The 18,214-nt window shown below is 55.1% G+C and overlaps 1 protein-coding gene across 2 annotated transcripts; it reads left to right on the forward strand.

Moving 5' to 3' along the window:
• On the forward strand, positions 4,168 to 17,439 carry PGF (placental growth factor). Of its 2 annotated transcripts, XM_005686088.3 has the most exons (7): positions 4,168 to 4,737; positions 5,962 to 6,004; positions 10,342 to 10,538; positions 11,690 to 11,766; positions 13,684 to 13,713; positions 13,819 to 13,881; positions 16,689 to 17,439. In XM_005686088.3, the coding sequence occupies exons 1-7, from the start codon at positions 4,672 to 4,674 to the stop codon at positions 16,714 to 16,716; spliced, it is 504 nt and encodes a 167-aa protein (XP_005686145.1). In that variant the 5' UTR covers positions 4,168 to 4,671; the 3' UTR covers positions 16,717 to 17,439. The 2 variants fall into 2 exon arrangements, with proteins under 2 accessions (XP_005686145.1, XP_005686146.1); XM_005686089.3 differs by lacking the exon at positions 13,819 to 13,881 and having other exon boundaries at positions 4,179 to 4,737.

Genomic DNA, 18,214 nt, shown 5'->3' on the forward strand with positions numbered 1-18,214 from the left:
CTATTGTCATGGTGCAATCAACATTCCTATGGCCTAGACCCTTGTGTTTACCTGTATTTACCTGCAACAGGGCCAATTCCAGGACTGAGATGATGGTTTCTCCCTCCCACACATCAGCCTTCAGAGTTAGTCAAGCAGCCATTCCACTCGAGCAAAGGGAAGATCCAGAAAAGCTTCAGGACATCAGCCCTACCTTCAAAGTGTCTTCAATCTGCTTGCAGAGAGACCTCATGGCTCACTGGAAAGAGCCCTGGAGAAAGACCTAAGTTTTATCTCCATCTCTGTTTCTTCCCTGGTAGCTAAATGTTTTATGGGCCAATTACTTCAACTCCCAGCACTTCCATTTTCTCTGGCGGCTTAGACAGTAAAGAATCTGCCTGCAATGAAGGAGACCCGGGTTCAGTCCCTGGGATGGGAGGATCCCCCTGGAGAAGGGAATGGTTACCCACTCCAGTACTCTTGCCTGGAGAATCCCATGGACAGTAGAGCCTGGCCAGACACAGTCCATGGAGTCACAGAGTCAGATATGACTGAGTGATTAGGCACACACACACACACACACACACACACACACACACACACACACACATGCAGGGTTGTGGTGAGAATTCAATGAGTTGAAGTGTGAAAAGCACCAAGTATGCTGCTTGACACATAATAGGCACTCAAAAAATACTCATTCTCTCCCTGAAACAAAAACAAATGATTGTCGCACTCCGCAGCTAAATGTTGAGTTGTGAACACCGGTGCTACCCGTGGATCTGCTCAGCACCTGGATCTACTCAGAAGGCCGCAGGCACAGCTGGGGACTGACCGCCTGGATGGTGATGGTGATGGTGATAGGTTGTGAGTGTTGTGTGTGTCTCTGTCTGTGTGTGGGTGTGTGTATGCATGCATGTGTGTTAGTCATTCAGTCAGGTCTGACTCTTTGTGACCCCATGGACTGTAGCCTGTCAGTCTCCTCTGTCCGTAGAATTCTCTAGGCAAGAATACTGGAGTGGGTTGCCATCCCTGCTGGCTCAGGTATGCACGTTTGCACAAGTGCAAATCCCTGCATACTTTGTGCCTCTGCAATTCAGAATCATGAGATTCTTCATTTTCTACCTCTCGTCCAGGATGGTAAGGACTCTACTCTGTAGTGTCTTTATATCGCCGATAAAAATAAAAAGTTGAATTAGAAATCATGCCTAACAGCTAACATTTCCTGTACTCCAGGTACGTTAGCAGCCCTCACCTATGAGGTAAGCAAGTTTTTATTCCAACTTGACATGGAGGAAGTCTAAGCTCTGAGAAGTAAAGGAAGTGACTTGAAGTAATACAGCTGATAAGGACTGGAGTCACAGTCCCAGGGAGCAAAGCCCTTAGCCCACCTGCCCTGGACTGGATGTGAGCAACAGTAAACCTCTATCTGACCCATGGAGATTTTGAAGTCTGATTGGTTTCCGCTAGCCTACCCTAGCCAATTCATCTCACAGCGCAAGATATAGAATGATACAGTCTTCAGTTTAGTGACAAACATCTGAGGTGCACTTGCAGGAATCACAGACACTGCCCAGACACTGGGCTCACCCCAGAGAGTAGAAAGGGAACTGCGGCATTCTCAGCCATCTGAGTATAGTAGGGCTGAAGCAATGCATGTTGAATGAAAGAACAAATGAATAAAAACAAACACATACATATACACACACAAATATATGTTCCCTTATACTCCTTGGAAGGGAAGTTATGACCAACCTAGACCGCATATTAAAAAGCAGAGACATTACTTTGCCAACAAAGGTCCATCTAGTCAAGGCTATGGTTTTTCCAGTGGTCATGTATGGATGTGAGAGTTGGACTCTGAAGAAAGCTGAGCGCCAAAAAATTGATGCTTTTGAATTGTGGTGTTGGAGAAGACTCTTGAGAGTCCCTTGGACTGCAAGGAGATACAGCCAGTCCATCCTAAAGGAGATCAGTCCTGGGTGTTCATTGGAAGGACTGATGCTGAAGCTGAAACTCCAATACTTTGGCCACCTCATGCAGAGTTGACTCATTGGAAAAGACTCTGATGCTGGGAAGGATTGGGGGCAGGAGGAGAAGGGGACGACCGAGGATGAGATGGCTGGATGGCATCACCGACTCGATGGACATGAGTTTGGGTAAACTCCAGGAGTTGGTGATAAACAGGGAGGCCTGGCGTGCTGCGATTCATGGGGTGGCAAAAAGTCAGACACGACTGAGCAACTGAATTGAATACATATGCAAAGGTGCATAAGTGCTCAAAAAATTCCGTTATAGACAAGCATATACAATGTGTGTGTTTGTCACTCAGTCGTGTCCAACTCTTTTGACCCCATGGACTGTAGCCCACCAGGCTCCTCTGTCCATGGAATTCTCCCCAGGGCAAGAATACTGAAGTGGGTTGCCATTTCCTTCTCCAAAGCATGTACAATACAAATATTTAAATACACCCACTCATGCACAAAACACACTCGTGCCCACAATCACAAATCCAAAAAAAGACACACATAAACACATGCATATGTGTAAACACAGATATTATGGGCAAACATATATGATCCAGATATGCCCAAACACTCATCTACTCACCCCTCATACACATGCTTGGCAGCGATGCCCAGACATCCTCCACCAAGACCCTGGGCCCAGGAACGAATCTGTCTGCTCCATGAGCCTCAGCATGTTGGAGCTCGTCAGAGAGTTCTTGCAGCCCCCACCTAGCTGGCTGGTGACTGGCCTCTGGCTCCTGGAGCGCTGGGCTTGGGGCTAGCCAAGCAGGAGGCAGCCCCACATGGGTGGGCGGGCAGACAGCGGATGCAGAGGTCACTGGGGTGAGGGCTGGGCCTGCTCTGGCCTCTCTTTTCCTGGCTGGAATGTGAGCTGTAGGGCCCGCCTCTCAGGCCTCCCCCCTCTCCCACAGCCGCCCACCAGCCCCAGGCCCAGGCCAACCCGTGACCCCAAGTCCTGCCAGGTTATTGCGTCCAGGAAGCTGTGCGCAGAGGGTGGTGGTGGCGGTGATGAACCCTTGAAGACACACACAGATATGCAGAGAGATGCACAGTCACACACAGAAGCCGGCCCAGATATTCACAAAGACATGGGCAGGCATACGAATTCACAATCCCACTGAAAGGCACATTTAGACACACTTCCAAAGCCAGCAGAAAAATCACACACCACACACATAATCGCACAGGCATACAGAGATACCAAGAGAACAGACCCTCACGCAAGTGACATTTACACAGACACTCAGACTACGCAGTGACTGACAGCACAAGGGGGACCTTCACAACCCCACCCAAATGCCCACACACGGGCACAGGCACAGACACACACACAGACCCCTGCTGCACTGGAACACCTCCTCCTTCTCCTGGGACCTGGAGGAAATGCTGCACTCGGCCTCTCTCCAATCCACATGTGGCCAGTTTGCTGGCAAGGCCTGGGAAAACTGCTTCCCACAAGAGGAAATAGTGCTGAAGTCCTGGCTGGTGCCTGCTGTCTGAGTGCCTGGCTAGGAGGATGGTGCTTGGACTGAAGAGACAGCCACATGGCTTGGCTTAGTTACACACACACACACACACACACACACACACACACACACACACACATTTTCAAGAGTACATATGTGTGTCCAGCACATACAGGCAAGGGCGCTCTTGGAACCTCGGTTTCTCCATCTCTGTGCTGTGCTCTGTGCTTAGCCTCTCAGTCGTGTCAGACTCTTTGCTCTGTCCACGGAGCCTGGCCGACTGCAGTCCATGCGGCCGCAAAGAGTCGGACATGGCTTCCTCTATAGAATAGGGCTGATAATTCTTTCACCCTGGAGGATTATGGCGATGGTATAAGGTGGCATCATGAAGTGCCAGACCAAATCATTGCCTTCCTAGGGGGTCTGAAGCGGTATCTCTGCAGAGGCCGCTAACATCAGGAGCTTTGGGCACAAGCGGCGGGCTAACCTGGCTGCCCCGCACCCGAGGTGGCCAGAGCCGAACTGTGGTCCCCTCTCCGCGGCCCGCACTGGGTGCTGCCTGAATCCGATGGTGCCCCGTGCTTGGCGGCTGCAGCAAGCTCCGAGCGTCGCCGGGGAGGATGCGGGCACGGGTCCGGCTGGCCTTCTTTCAAGTCCGCGTCGGGATCGCCCCTTCCACGCACTGCGGGCCGAGGGAGCTGGGGCTCAGATCTTCGCCGCCCGGCCGCCCTCTGGCCCCGCTGGGCTCGGCCTCTCCCTGGGACTCGGGTCTGGAGCCTCGTCGGCGGTGGGCGGGGCGTCTGTGCGGCCCCGCCCTGTCCGCGGCCCCTGAAACACCGCCGCCAACAAGCTTTAAGTCCCAGAAGGGAGCTGCTGTCTGAGCGAGAAGCGGCATCACTGGCCGGCTGCGAGGGAGAGAGAGAGGACCCGGGATCGCGCTGGGGCTCCTGACCCGCCCTCCCAGGGACTCGCCTGCCCCACGCCGCCCGGCCCGCCGGACTCTGCATCAGCCTTACCTGCGGGGGCCTCCAGAATCTCCAGGACTTTCAGAGGATGCTCAGGCCGCCCACGGGGACCTCGGGGCAACAGTGAGGGGGGCATCCAGCTCCCAACTCCAGTCCTGCGCCAGGGGCTTCCCCTGGAGATGAGCATGGTGGTTTTCTCTTGGAGTCCCCTGGCTTGGTACGTCTGAGAAGATGCCTACCGTGAGACTGTTCACTTGCTTCCTGCAGCTCCTGACGGGGCTGGCGTTGCCTGCGCCGGTAAGACTCCCACCCCCAGCCTGGGAATGGGGAGGGGCGGGGCTCTGAAATCCCAGACCCACAGCGGGCAGTGGCACCCTCAAGGATGTCCACACGCTTCCCAGGAGCCAGGCCGGACCGGTCCTCTGGGAGGAGACCTCGGGCTGGACTGTCCCAGACTCCAGCCCCCGGGGTCTGTCTTGGCGGGGGCAGGGAAGCCACAGAGAAGGGAGGGAGGTTTCCTGTCTGGCCCCTGGAGCCCCCAGTGGCTTTGCTAAAAGCATCTCTCTGCTAATCCCAGGCGGGTCCCTGGCCTTGTGGTCAGGGTCGAGGCCCTGTGACCAGGCAGGCGCCCCCAGGACCTCTGACCTGGCCTGGTGGAAGGGAAGCCAGCCCAAGAGGCCATTGGTGGGGAGGCTGGGCCCTGCCCCCGCCAAAGCTCCAGGCTGAGCCCAGGGCTCCTGGGTGGGCTGGGGCGGCGGGGGTGAGACAAGAGTCCCACTGTGCCCTCTTTCCCCCGGTGGGCAGCTGGAGGTCCTGAGTGCAGGGCCTGGGGAAGTGAGCAGAGCCCTTTTCCCAGGAGCTGGGTGAGTCTGGCTGCAAGCCAGCTGGGGCAGTGAGATCCTGACAAAGCCAATGAAGCTCCCTTCCCACCACAGTACCCCCACGGCCGTATCCCATTGCCCTGGGAGTCCCCGGCCCCGGCTCAGAAGTAGGTGGGCTGGGCAAGTTCCACGAGGGGGCAGGAGAGTCGTACCACCCGCTGCCCGCCTGCCTGCTGCAGGGCTGCTTAGAGGTGTAACTTTACCGGCGGCAGCAGCTCCTGGCGCCACCGGCTCCAGCGCCTCCACTCCTACCAGCTGATGGCCTCCCCCTGGGCTCTGGCACCCAGCCAAGGCAAGCTGCACAGGACCTAGCCAGGCTGCCTGGGGGCTGGGTAGAAGGGAGACCCCCATAGTCTCACCAGATCTTTGGGACATAGCAGGCAAATGGGTCTCCAAAAACTTCTCTAGTCTCCCACTCTTTCCGAATGAGGAAACTGAGGCCAGAGAGAGTGGGACCCATCCAGGCTCCCTCGAGTTGTCAGTTGCACTGGAAAGAGCGAGCCGTGAGATGGGGCCGCATGTCTGAGCAGCAGGTGGGCAGGAGGGCAGAGGGGGCCTCTGTGCTCTTGCCAACACACAGGACCCCAGAGCACAGAGGCCCAAGGTCGTCCCCCTCACCTCTGCACCTTTCTGTCCACAGCAGTGGGCCTTGTCTCCTGGGAACATTTCATCGGCGGTGGAAGGTAAGCTGGCTGGGTGGGGAGGGCGTGGTGCAGGGCTCCCCAAGCCCTCACATCCCAGGGCTCAGCAGCGGATGGGAAAGGGTTGGCATGAAGAGTGGGTGCAGGCCGATCTTAAGTTGGAAGTGTCTGCCAGCTAGCTGAGGCCTTAGCTGACAGAGTTGGCAGGGCCTGAGAGATCCCCCTTCCATTGTGACCCAGAGGCCTAGAGAGATCTCTTCCTGGGCCAGGGTCACCGGGCACCCAGAGAACAGGGCAGGAGCACATATACCCAGTGTCCAAACAGTTGGCTCAGAGCCCTTTCCCAGCATGATACAAGGGGGCAGATGGGGTCTTGGAAGGCTGTGCAGCGATGAGTGCCAAGGGCCAGACTGAGGGTCCAGAAACAGGCTGCAGTGGGTCAGCAATCAAGAGGACCAGGGAGGGGCAAGAGTTCCCAGCATCCAGGCTGGAGGAACTTCAAGGATCTGAGGAGACCTCTCCACTGATTACACACAGACAGAATGAGTCGTGCCCTCCCCGGCCCCTCCACTCCCCACCCTAGGTTGCATCAAGGGAGAATCTTCAAAGGGCAAGACATTTGCAAAAGAGACATACGTGCAGAAGGCAGGAGGCCCATGCCAGGCCCCCCGCCTTGCTCCTCCCTCCCTGCCTCTCCAAGACGTGCAGGCAGGCCACACACCACTTCCCACGGAAGAAAGGGAGCGTGTAGGGACGTGCGCACGCACACGCGTGGTAGCCTCTGCGTGCTGGGAACACCCTCCCTCTACCGCCTGGTAGCCAGCCTCTCCTGGACTTGGTCATGCTCTGCCAGCTTAAGTCCCAGGCCCCTTGGGCACTGAGAAGGTGGGGGCAGTAGCAGCCACTGATCTCATTGATACCCTCTCCCTAGCCCTGCTATCCCCTCTGGGATTGGCACAACATTAGGCTTTCTGGGATTTGGAGAAGGACCCATGACCTAGCTCCACCCCATGGCCCTTTTGATCCTTTTAGTATATTTTGGACAAAGAAGTCTGAGCCTCAGTTTCATCATCTGTAAAATGGGAGTGTTAGACCAAATGATATCTAAAGGTTCTTTTTCCCAGGTGACAGGATTCTCTGACTCCATAGAGGTGTCCCAATAGTATATATATCCCAGGGACCTGGGTGAGGAGGCTTGGAAGTGTCAGCCCCTTAGGGCAGCTCCCCTGTCATCATCATCATTGATTAGGGAGCCTGTATTGTGACCAGGGAAAGAACTTTGGACCCCAGTTATCAAAATCCTGAAAACGACATCCCCTTGTAATACCAGACAAGAGACAGCACGCTCTGTATTCTGCAGCCACAGACGTTGATTTTTTTTTACTGTTACTATTCATGGTAATAGTATCGGCCACTTACTGTAACTCCATGCTAACCACAAGCTGTGAACTAGGAAAGCACTCATATTCTCTATGTTTTGTAGATGAAGGCTCTGGGGCTCAGAGAGGCCCTTGGGGTTGCCTAAAGGCTCAGACGCCCCTCAGTACATGTGGCAGAGCTGGAGTTTATGACACCAAGCCTCCCCGTGGCTCACAGCTGAGCAGGCATGAACAGGGTGTCTCTCGAGGCAGACTGGCTGTGTGCTTTGCCGGTGACTGCAGAGGGGATACCTGCTGGGTTCGGGCTGGTGGCCTGTGGCTCTGCCCAGTCCTGTCCCCCCACCCCAACCCAGTGGCCTCCCCAGGAGCTTGCTCTCAGGATGAAACACTTCCCATCCAGGGATCTCCTCTGTCCTGGGTGGTAGGCAGCTGGAGCCAGACTGGAAGCTTGCCCAGGAGCTGGCAAGGGAGCCCACTCATGGCCCTGGGGGTAGCCAGGCGCCTGGCTGGGCCACAGGCAACACCCCACACACACACCGTTCCTCTCTCAGACCCTGGCCTCTAAGCAGGTCGGGGGCCAAAGGAAGTGCTCTCAGGAGCAGGTGAGCAGAGCTCTTTGCTGAGGGGCTCAGCCCACATCTGGGAGTAGTCATCGCACTCTCTCAGCCGGCCCCTCGCCCAGCACCCTCTGTTTCTCCCACACCCCAAGACAGTAGCCCCAGGGATGAGCGGCCCTCTTCCTTGATGACCACCAGGTAAACCAGGCCCAGCCCACCGCCTTCACCGCCCTCTCCCAACACCATCTGGGCCGTGTGGCCCAGGATGTGCCAGGCTTCAGGGCCCTGGAGCCTGGGTCCTGTTGACACAGTCCATGTGGTGGGTGTGGGGGGAATAGGAAGTCTCTTCTGCTTTCTCAGCCCTGCTGGGCTCTGCTTAGCCTGGCACAGCCTGGCTGGGCTAGAGTCTGCTTGTGGGATGGTAGGGGGCTTCGGAGCCCCTCCTCTGCTTCTATGCTCTTCCTGATGGCTGGTCCCGGGGCGGGACCCTGAATCTTCTATGGCGCTTTGGCAGCTGGCTATTCTTCTGCTGTTATTTATGTTTTCCAAGGCAGAGATTAAACGTTGAGAGTTATGTAGTGCTCATGAAGGTTTTAGACTAAACACGCACTCATGGAGGTACATTAGGGTGCTGCTCCTCTGACCTCTCCCTGCAAAGGCCAGTTTCCTGGGGCTTGGAGCCGCCTGGCGGACATGGCCTTGTTTCCTGCTTGGGTCCAGGGAGAGTGGCCCAGAGGCCTGGAGAGGCAGGATCAGGGAGGCCTCTGGTCCCCTTCTCATCCCCGGACCCAGCCCTAGCGCCCCTGCAACAGACAGGGCAGAATGGAGCCGCAGACGCCCAGATAAGCATGGTTTATTGCTCTGTGCTGCCGCAGCCAGCTCCACGTGGACACACCACCTCTTGGGTATTTTCCACCGGCTTGCAGTCTTTCCTGAGGGCCTCTGCTAGGGTTGAAGTTTATTTTTCCTCCGAGATTACCCTGAGACTCATGTCCTTGCAGGCTCAGTAGAATGGACTTCAGCCCTTTCTGCCTCCTAGGAAGGGCTGTGGAAGGAAGTGAGGGGCTGCTGGGAGCAGCCATTGCACCAGGGCAGAGGCTGCAGGGACCCCAGGTGGTCCAGCTCCCCTGTCCTCTCCTGCCAGAGGAGAACGACCATCCAGTGCAGGGCAGGGTGACCCAGGATTGGCGATGTGTCTCCACCCGCAGTCTCAAGGCTGGGCTGGGTCGTGTGCGCAGTGCACACAGAAACACAGAGTGCCTGTCAGAGCTGGGGGAGCCCTTAGCAGCCATCTCTTCCCAGCCTTCTTCTTTTTCCCCAGCTGGAGAAACTGATACACCCAGAAAGGTGCAGTGACCTCCCCAAGGTCACACAGCCAGAGCATGGCCGGGGCCAGGAGCCAGTCTCCTGGCTCTGGCTATTCACTTCCTGCGAGTCTGTGTTTGGGTCCAGGCCCCAGGCCCTCCTCGAAAGGAGCAGCATCTTTTGAGAGACTCCAGATCAGGCCCCCAAACATCCAGTCACAACCACCAGGACATCGTGGGGGTCGGGGATGTCCCTGTTAATTTTTAGTGAACCATCATCTACTCAATCAGTAATTACCTAGCCTGTGTTTACTGGGTGTTTGGGTGCCTGTCTACAAGGAGCCTCAACTTGCTTGTAAAAATGATAAAAGCCACCAGTGACGGAGATAAAGCAAGCTCTTGGGGCTGAGTTATGCTCAAAAGAGGAACATCTGTTCATATCAGACAAGTTGGAGAAGGCTTCAGAGAGGAGGCAGGGAGGCAGGGCCAGAGGCGTGGGTGGTGGGCTTTACTTGGTTAGAAATGAGAAGGGGGCAAAGAGCATGGACCGAAAGAAGGAATCTGAGTGATGCGGCCCTGGGCCCATGCAAGGGTGGTCCAACCGAAAATGGAGAGCGGGGATGGGGCACGTCGTTGGCTGCAGTCTGGGCCACCAGGCGGAGGAGCTGGCCCAGATATTAGAGGAAAGAAGGACTAAGGGGAAGGTTCACCCTCCCTGCGGGACTCTGCAAGCCAGTCTTACGGAACTTGCAGAGCTAACTGTATTCTGCCAATTACCCAAGACCAAGGGAGGACCAGGTCAGGCCCTGAGAAAGATCCAGAGGCCTGGGGAGACTACCAGAACACTCTCCTCCAAGCTCCAAGGCCCCCGAGGCCTATGCCGGCACCTGAGCTGAAAACAGAGCCGAGAATCGCAAGCCCCTAAGAAGTTCTGTTCCCCTGGGATTTCCATCTAGCAGATGAGCTGGGGCGGGCAGCGGGGAGGCCCAACTGTCGTCCCAGAGAATTGACATCAGGAGTTCAGAGCAGGGGGAGAGCTCACGTAGGCTGGGGGCTTCCTGGAGGAGCGGGTGTGGGCTGCACCTGGGAGGGCCTGCCATGCCTGGGGACCTGAGCCGGCTGTCTGTGCCTCCTTGCAGTGGTGCCCTTCGAGCAAGTGTGGAGCCGCAGCTACTGCCGGCCGGTGGAGAGGCTGGTGGACATCGTGTCTGAGTACCCCAGCGAGGTGGAGCACATGTTCAGCCCATCCTGCGTCTCCCTGATGCGCTGCACCGGCTGCTGCAGCGATGAGACGGTGCACTGCATGCCCCTGGAGACAGCCAACGTCACCATGCAGGTAGGGTGACACCCCGGCTCGGGCCCCAGCCTGCCCCGCCATCCACAGCCACTCAGAAGGCCATGGAGCCTGCCCCCCGAGAGAAGGGGGCTGGGAGAGGGCAGGCCAGGGCCACAGGACCCGAACTGACACCCAGGTGTTCTTACCCACAGCACTCCTCCTTCTTGAGTCCCCACCCCGTCTTTGAGCCCCCCTCTCCTCCTCCCTTAGCAGCTTTCTCAGGCTCTGGCTTAGCCCTACCCCAGGACACAAGGTATCTGATTGAGGTTGGGAAAGAAATCTGTTCGGATTCAAGACATCCCTTTTTATACCAGGAGTGTTTGGTGCCCTGAGCTTTGCTTCCACACTCACACTCACAATGTTGGGGTTTTTTTCTGAGCACTTGAAACTGCAGAAATTTCCAAGCACTATGCTTCAGAAATGTTACCTCAACTTTCAGTCCTTGGAGCCAAGTGATATTCCCATTTCACAGAGGGAAGCTGAGCTTCAGAGATGATATTTCACCTACTTAGCAAGTGGAAAAGCCAAGATTTGAACATAGGTCTTGCTGCTTTCAGAGCACGGGCCACCTTCCCACCCTGTGCTTTGCTGATGGCCCTGGGAAGAGGGGGGATAGGAGCCTCCTCGGGTCCACAGGCAGGTAGGAGGGCTGTTGCCCCACGCTCCAAGCAGAATGAGGGTGTGTAGTACAGAAGGAAGGAAGGAAGCACTAGTCGCTCAGTTGTGTCCGACTCTTCGCGATCCCATGGACTATATCACGGGATCCTCTGTCCATGGGATTCTCCAGGCATGAATACTAGAGTGGGTTGCCAAGCCCTCATCCAAGGGATCTTCCCTACCCAGGAAATGAACCCAGGTCTCCCACATTGCAGGCAGATTCTTTACCATCTGAGCCACCAGGGAAGCCCAAGAATACTGGAGTGGGTAGTTTATCCCTTCTCCAGGGGATCATCCCTACCCAGGGATTGAACCCAGCTCTCCTGCATTGCAGGCAGATTCTTTACCATCTGAGCCACCGGGGAAGCCCATGTAGGACAGAGGTTGGTGGGAAACAGGGAGTCCGGTCCTCCCCTAAGGGGTGGCTGAACGGAGTATTGGAAACCCGCAGGCCACCCCTGCAGCCCAGTCACCCAACCTTTGTCTCCTCACAGCTCATGAAGTACCACTCTCTGGACCAGCCCTTCTTTGTGGAGATGAGCTTCTCTCAGCACGTCCGCTGCGAGTGCAAGTGGGTCCTTGGGTGCGGCCGGGACAGCCCCCACGCACCTGACGGCATCAGCCAGGGGTTGCCTATCCGTGCTGCAGTCTGTGCCTCCTCCCTAGCTGATGGAGGCCAGGGAAGTTGGGGACCAGTGGCAGCCCAGGGACCTGGTCCCAGGAGCTGGAGCATAGCTACTGAGAAGCCACAGGGACAGAGGGAGCCAGGGTCCCTCCCAAACTGGCCAGGCTTGGGCACGCTGTCTCCCTCCTTGAGCTGGGATGGGGATGCCAGGGCTCTGGAAGAGGCACTTGGACCCACGGGAGGGGGCAACGGGATTGAGGAGCTCAAAGACAGACAAACCCTGGTAGGAGGGAAGAGGCAGAGGGAAGGAGGCACGGGCTTTCTTTAAAGTCGAGTCTCCACCTGGCAGAGCCTCTCCCCAACACATCTTGCTGCTGGTGCCCAGGGCACTTTTAGCATTAGTTACCGGGAGCAGCAGGCCTGGCACTGGCGACTGGTTCAGGGGCACTCCTGATACCTCTGCGCCGTGGGATGGAGGCATGGGACCAGAGGTCCTGAGCCATATCTTGGGGCAGGAAGAGGGGGAGAACCACCGTTTATGGTGCGTCTGCTCTGTGCCTCACCCAACATAAGCACCCGACCTGAGTGTATTTTCTGATTTAATCAGCAAACATCTACTGAACACTTACTGTATGCTAGGTATGGTCTCAGATATTTGGGATACAGTGGTGAGCAAGACAGACCAGGTCCTTTGTCTCCTAACCACCCATTTTACAGATGAGGAAACCGAGGCTTGCTAAGGTTACATGATTTGCCACAGCTAGTGGGTTGACCCCAGCCTGTTGACCCCTAAACCTGCCCTTTCTCATGCTACCTCTCATGGCCATTACGACACTCTACAGAAGCCCCAGTACTGCCCTGGGCTTGGTCTTGCCTGGTGTCCAGGGCTCTGGCCACTGCTCTTGGACCTATACCACTGCTAGAAGCCCTCCCTCAATCTGCTTCCTCCCATCCTCCCTTGCCAGGGCTTGGCCATGTAACAGCAGTTCAGTAGCAAATCCTCCTTGGCAGTGCTAGACAGCGACCTTTCACCTTCCCCATCACTTTTGCCCTCATAACCTGTATGTTGGGGCAGACAGATGAGAAGATTAAGGGTACAAGAGTGTCTTTGACTGATCCTAGATTGCAAAGACAGGACCAGACAGTCCCAGGAGGTGCTGGTACCCTGCCCTGGCTCCCAAGGGAGACAGCCAGCCCAGGGCAGCCTTCCCTGGCCCAAAGCTGACTGTCACCACGCTGTCCCACGCCCCCACCATGGTTCCCAGGGAAGACTGTCGCCGTCCAGAGGGCTGAGCAACAGGGCCACCTTTCTTCTCTCTTCTGGGCCAACAGCCACGGCCCTGGGAGACAGAGCCAGGACAAGTCTGGTGACTGTGGGGCTTTCGATCACCTCTTGTCATCCCACTCCCTGAGTCCCTGAGATTGCTGCAACGTCACACATCCCCAGGGTAGAGTGGTGGCAGTTGTGCCTTGACAGGTGGCCTTGCCCCTCATTTACTGTCAGCGAGGAGACTCCCAGAGGGCACCCTGGCAGGTGCAAGGGAAGGAAATGAACAGAGAAAGGCGGCAGAGAGCAGACTCGGTCCCCAGATTTGATTCCAAGAAGCAGAGGAGAGCAGACAGGTGTGGGGAGGACCTCCAAAAGAGCATTCGCACCTCTCGTAGTGGGGCCACCAGGGCCTAGAGTGGGAGTGGAAGCCCCCAGGCCTCTGGGCATCTCTCCCTCACTAGCTCCATGCTACCCTCTAGTGGCTTCAGCACCAAATACAGGGCCAGCCCCAGTGATGGCCAGGGGAGTCTGACCAGGGAGCCCCGACCCACGGCTGTCCTAATTCTCCTCTGTTCCTCTCTCTGTTTTTGCAGACCTCTGCGGGGGAAGATGAAGCTAAAAAGGTAAGCAGCCTGGCAGGGGTACCGGCCTGTTCTCAGGCCTGCCAGCGCCTGCCCTAGCATGGGGGCCCCCTGCTGCTCTGTCTTGACGCTTTTGGCTTATTGCAGGAGGAGATCCAGGGTCAGGGGCCCGAGGAAGAGAGTGGAGCAGGAACACAAAGACTGTCACCTGTGAGTGCACGGGGGTGCCCAGGGATGGCAAGGAGGCTGGGCCAGAGGGGAGCCCCACCCTGCCAGCATGGTCAGTGGTCGGGGAGGGACAAAGCCATCAGTATGGGCCAGAACCTAGAGATTCCAGGCCCTAGGAAGCCTCTGATGAGCCAAGACAAGAACCAGGAAGCCGTCCTGGCTTCATTCTGTCTCTGTATGTCCTTGAGCAAGTCACATCACCTCTCTGAGCCTAGTTTTTCTGTGTGTAGAATGAGGGTCAGCAGGGTCAAAACATTTACCAAGCACCTACTGTGTGCCGGGTACTTTCATGGGCAGACCAATAATATTTCTGCCCTTACAGGGCTTACACTCTAGTGTTAGGAAGTCCAAAAATTTAAGGACTGAGGCTGGTGGGCTACAGTCCATAGAGTGGTAAAGAGTCAGACCCAGCTGAAGCAACTTAGCACACACACAGGCCAGCAGTCCAGTGGTTAAGACTCCACCTTCCAACGCACGGGTCCCTGGTCAGGAAACTAAGGTCCTACGTGCTGCAGGGTGTGGCCAAAAATTTTATTTTTTTAAAGTAAGATTTTTTTTTTTAAGTCCAAAAATTTAGCCAGTACTACCTCCTGGAGGCCCTAGGGAAGGTAGAGCCCCTTGCTGGCTCTCAGGCCAGTATTTCTTTCACTCTCCCAGGGAGCCTTGGGGCCTACTTGCTTTTCTTTCTTTGTCCATGTTACCTGTCCATTTGGCTTCACCTCTGGAGAAGGTGGCTGGGGTCCAGGCCTGAGTGTTGGAAGAGAAGAATTAGCAAAGGGCAACCCTGAATCTGTGAGAGTAAACAGTAAAAATAAAGGAGATCACATGCGCAGTAACTCAGCACCACGGTTCTCCTTCAAGACCAGTCTCCTCCCAGCGACAGGACTGTCTCCACAGTCCTGTCTTTTCCACAGATCTTCTCATGTCATGGGGCTGGAGCTGGCCAAGTTCTACCCTGTGAGCCTGTCCCTGCAGGAGCAGACACGTCCACCCCACTCTGTGAAGCTAGGGATTCTGGGGAGGTTGGTCCCTGCAGGCATGTAGCCCTTATTTCTCCCCTGGTTCCGAGCAGTGACTAGGGGAGGGGCTGGCAGTCCCCACAGCGCTCCCCAACCGGGCAGCCCCAGATGGAAAGCATCCTGTCCTAGCTGCTGGGGTAGCAGCCTTCAAATGTTTCATTCAGGAATCTCTTGAAAGAACTTCCAAAGCCCACATGCCCCCTTGTTCATTTTTAAGTCAACATTAACTTTTTTCATCAACATTGTAGATAGTTGCAAAGAATGTAATATATTAATATTTTAATATAAAGTCATTATATCACTCTCCAGATGTATCCTGTGGAATAAGCCATCCAAATTTAATACCACCATTCACTTTTTAAAAATTGTTTAACAACATCAAAAAGTATATGAACACTCTCCTTTAATAGCTGCATATTTCCATTGCTTCCTTTTTCCTCGAACATGTCTTTCCATTTTACTTTCCCCACAGAATTTCAGCCTAATGTAATATTTTTTAAATAGTCAAACATCTTTTATGTACCACCTTTTCTTACTTATCTGACACAACAATGGTATATGAGTTTGAATTATTTTAAATTTTCCTGTGAGCAGAAAACTCGAAAGTAAACTTTTTCTTGGAATGAATTATCACAGTAATTGTTAGTAGTACCCATTGGTTAAAACAGCACAAATACATTATATTTTTCTAGATGCTAAGCACAAAAGGACAGTCAATCTTACTGGGGTTGCATCTCAATGAGATGGTTGCAGCTACTTCTTTTCAGTTAGTTGATGAACCCGGCCATGAACGTTATCTCCTGCCAGACTGAGACGGGATTCAGCAGTAATTCCGTTCCTGTTCATTTTTTGCAGATGAAAAGATTGAAAAACCGTGTTCACATAAATAAGTAAATGGGGCTGGGTGTTACTCAATCACTTGAACTCCTTCCAAGTTATCAATATTTCCCGAAAACCTGAAAGTGATGTGCTATAAGAATTTACTTCTCTTGACATATTACCTGACGATTTAGCTAATCTCTCCAATTTTGTTGAAAGCAGATGTGGAAACCACCCAACTTGCAAAAGACTTGGTTACCCAATAGCTCACCATATTTCTTTTCTCAACCACCTACACCAATATCTATCAAATTATTCTTTTATTCAGTGTCCCCCTGAATCCTTTTTACCTTGGGACAAAGTACTGTAACAGGAACTTCCTTCCTTTCTGAGGGAGAAGGGCCTTTGGCAACGAGATGATGGGAAGCAGACCTCTGTCGCAGACAATTTTCGGGCAGAGTGCAGGTAGAGGCTGGGAGCAGATTCCTCTAAAACTACCAATACTCACATAGGACTTGGACAATCTTCATGTGCATCCAGGGGTTCCGGTATCCTTGTTTGAAGATTGCTGCCCCAAAGTAACCAAAGGCATTGGTGCATGGAGCCAGACTGTGTTCAAAGCCGGCTTTGCCACTAACTTGCTGTGTGACCTTGGGCAAGTTTCTTAACCTCTCTGAGCCTCTGTTTCCTCATCTGCCAAAGGATGATAGTAATTGCACCCTTCCTCGTGGAATATCTTTAAGGGTAAATGAGAGAGTGCTTGGCGCAGGGCTGAGCACCTGGGTAAGTGCTTGGTGAAGACCATTTCCTAGCTGCTTCTCAGCCTCGTGCAAGCAGAGATCCAGGAGCACTGCAGGCTCTCCATGCTCCCTGTCCAAACTTCCCCTCCAGGAAGTCCTCCCACCCTCCACCCTGGGCTGATACCCTCTTTCTGTGTTTGGTCTCTGGCAGGTGCGGTGATACTGTTTCCCGGAGGTAACCAGTCCCTCGAAGGAGAGAGACCCCCTACACCCAGCTCGTGTATTTATTACCGTCACATTCTCAGTTACCTCCCTGCTGGCACCTGCCCTCTATTTATTAGCCAATTGTATCCCTGCTGAATGACTCACTCCCTCCACGGGACAGGACCCTCAGGAATTCAGTGCCTTAAACAGAACGTGAGAGAAAGAAGACAGACCCATGTGGCTTCAGCTTGAGAAGGAGCAAGACTTGCGGCTTTGTGATGATGGGCAGGCCTGGCCTCAGAGGCCCCCGGGGGTCTCCAGGAGGCTGGAGAAGGGAGGACTGGAGACCCACCACTTGCCCTCCTGGAACCTTGGGCTCCGCGCAGACCAGCAACCCTTGCTGGAGCAGCTCCTGGTGGAAGTGGGGGGTGGAGGCCACTGCTCTGGCCATGCTGGCCCTGCTGAGAGGGTGGGCAGGCAGCCACTCTGCACCCTGGAGGTCGGACGTTCAGCTCTGGAGAACAGTGCTTGCCTGGGGGGGCCTCTGCCACTCCTCGTCCCCTCAGTCTCGCCTCACCTCTTAACTGCTGCTTGTGCTGAAACATTGTTCTTTGTGGCCAAGGCATCATCATCCCACCCCTCTCAAGGACAAAGGCAAAAAGCGGGCCCCAAGCTGGACATGGAGCGAGCTGCCCTCGCATGGCTGTCTGACCGCCAAGCCAGATTCTCTTGAATAAAGTATTCTAGTCTGCAACTGCTTTCCAGGGGAGCGTTCCTGCTAGAGCAGCGGGTGACAGCAGGAAGTGGAAGGGGGACAGAGGAAAGAGGACCGTGGGCTCCAAGGCTGCCTGAGGGTGTGGGGTGGGTGGGGGTCCATCCTGCAGTCCCTGGGGTGTCTTCTCCAGAAGCTTTAGGCAAAACCCTGAGGCCCACTCTTCCCATAATGAGGGGCTTCCCAGAATGGAGACTTGGCCCTAAACTTGGGGGCCCAGGCCTCAGCCACCCCTGAACACCCTCAAATTCAAGAGCACAGTCCTCTTCCCCTGGTACCTGTCAGCTTCCCCAGGGCCACCCTACCCCTAGCCCAATGCCTGGCTCTCAGGTGCCACAGTTCCTGGCTCCAGGGACCTAAACCACGCCACCTCCAGCCCGCTCCGGCTGCTGAATGCAGGGACTGGCAGATGCTGCCTGATTTCTTCCGCCCTGGGCCTCCCATCTTCCTCTGTCTCCTCCTGAATACCTTGGCATGAAAGAAGGAAAAAATGCTCTTTTTTCCCCCTAATCCAAACCACTTATTATCTGACTCCCTTCAGCCTCCGACCCCCAAGGTGTGTCTGTTTTCCAGCTATGTTTAGGGACAGGGTGCTCCCTGTTCTCTCTGGTTGAAGACTGCTCAGATAAAGCCACAGGGCCTGGGCCGGAGCCCTCCTCAGGCTTTGGAGGGAAGCCAGGGATGGTCTGGGTTGGGTAGCGCTGCCGAGGCAGCTGCCCTTGGTGGTCTGTCCACCACTGAGGCCTGGGCCGCCTTGGAGG

The sequence above is a fragment of the Capra hircus genome, chromosome 10 (assembly GCF_001704415.2).
Source record: "Capra hircus breed San Clemente chromosome 10, ASM170441v1, whole genome shotgun sequence".
Classification (NCBI taxonomy): Eukaryota; Metazoa; Chordata; class Mammalia; order Artiodactyla; family Bovidae; genus Capra; species Capra hircus.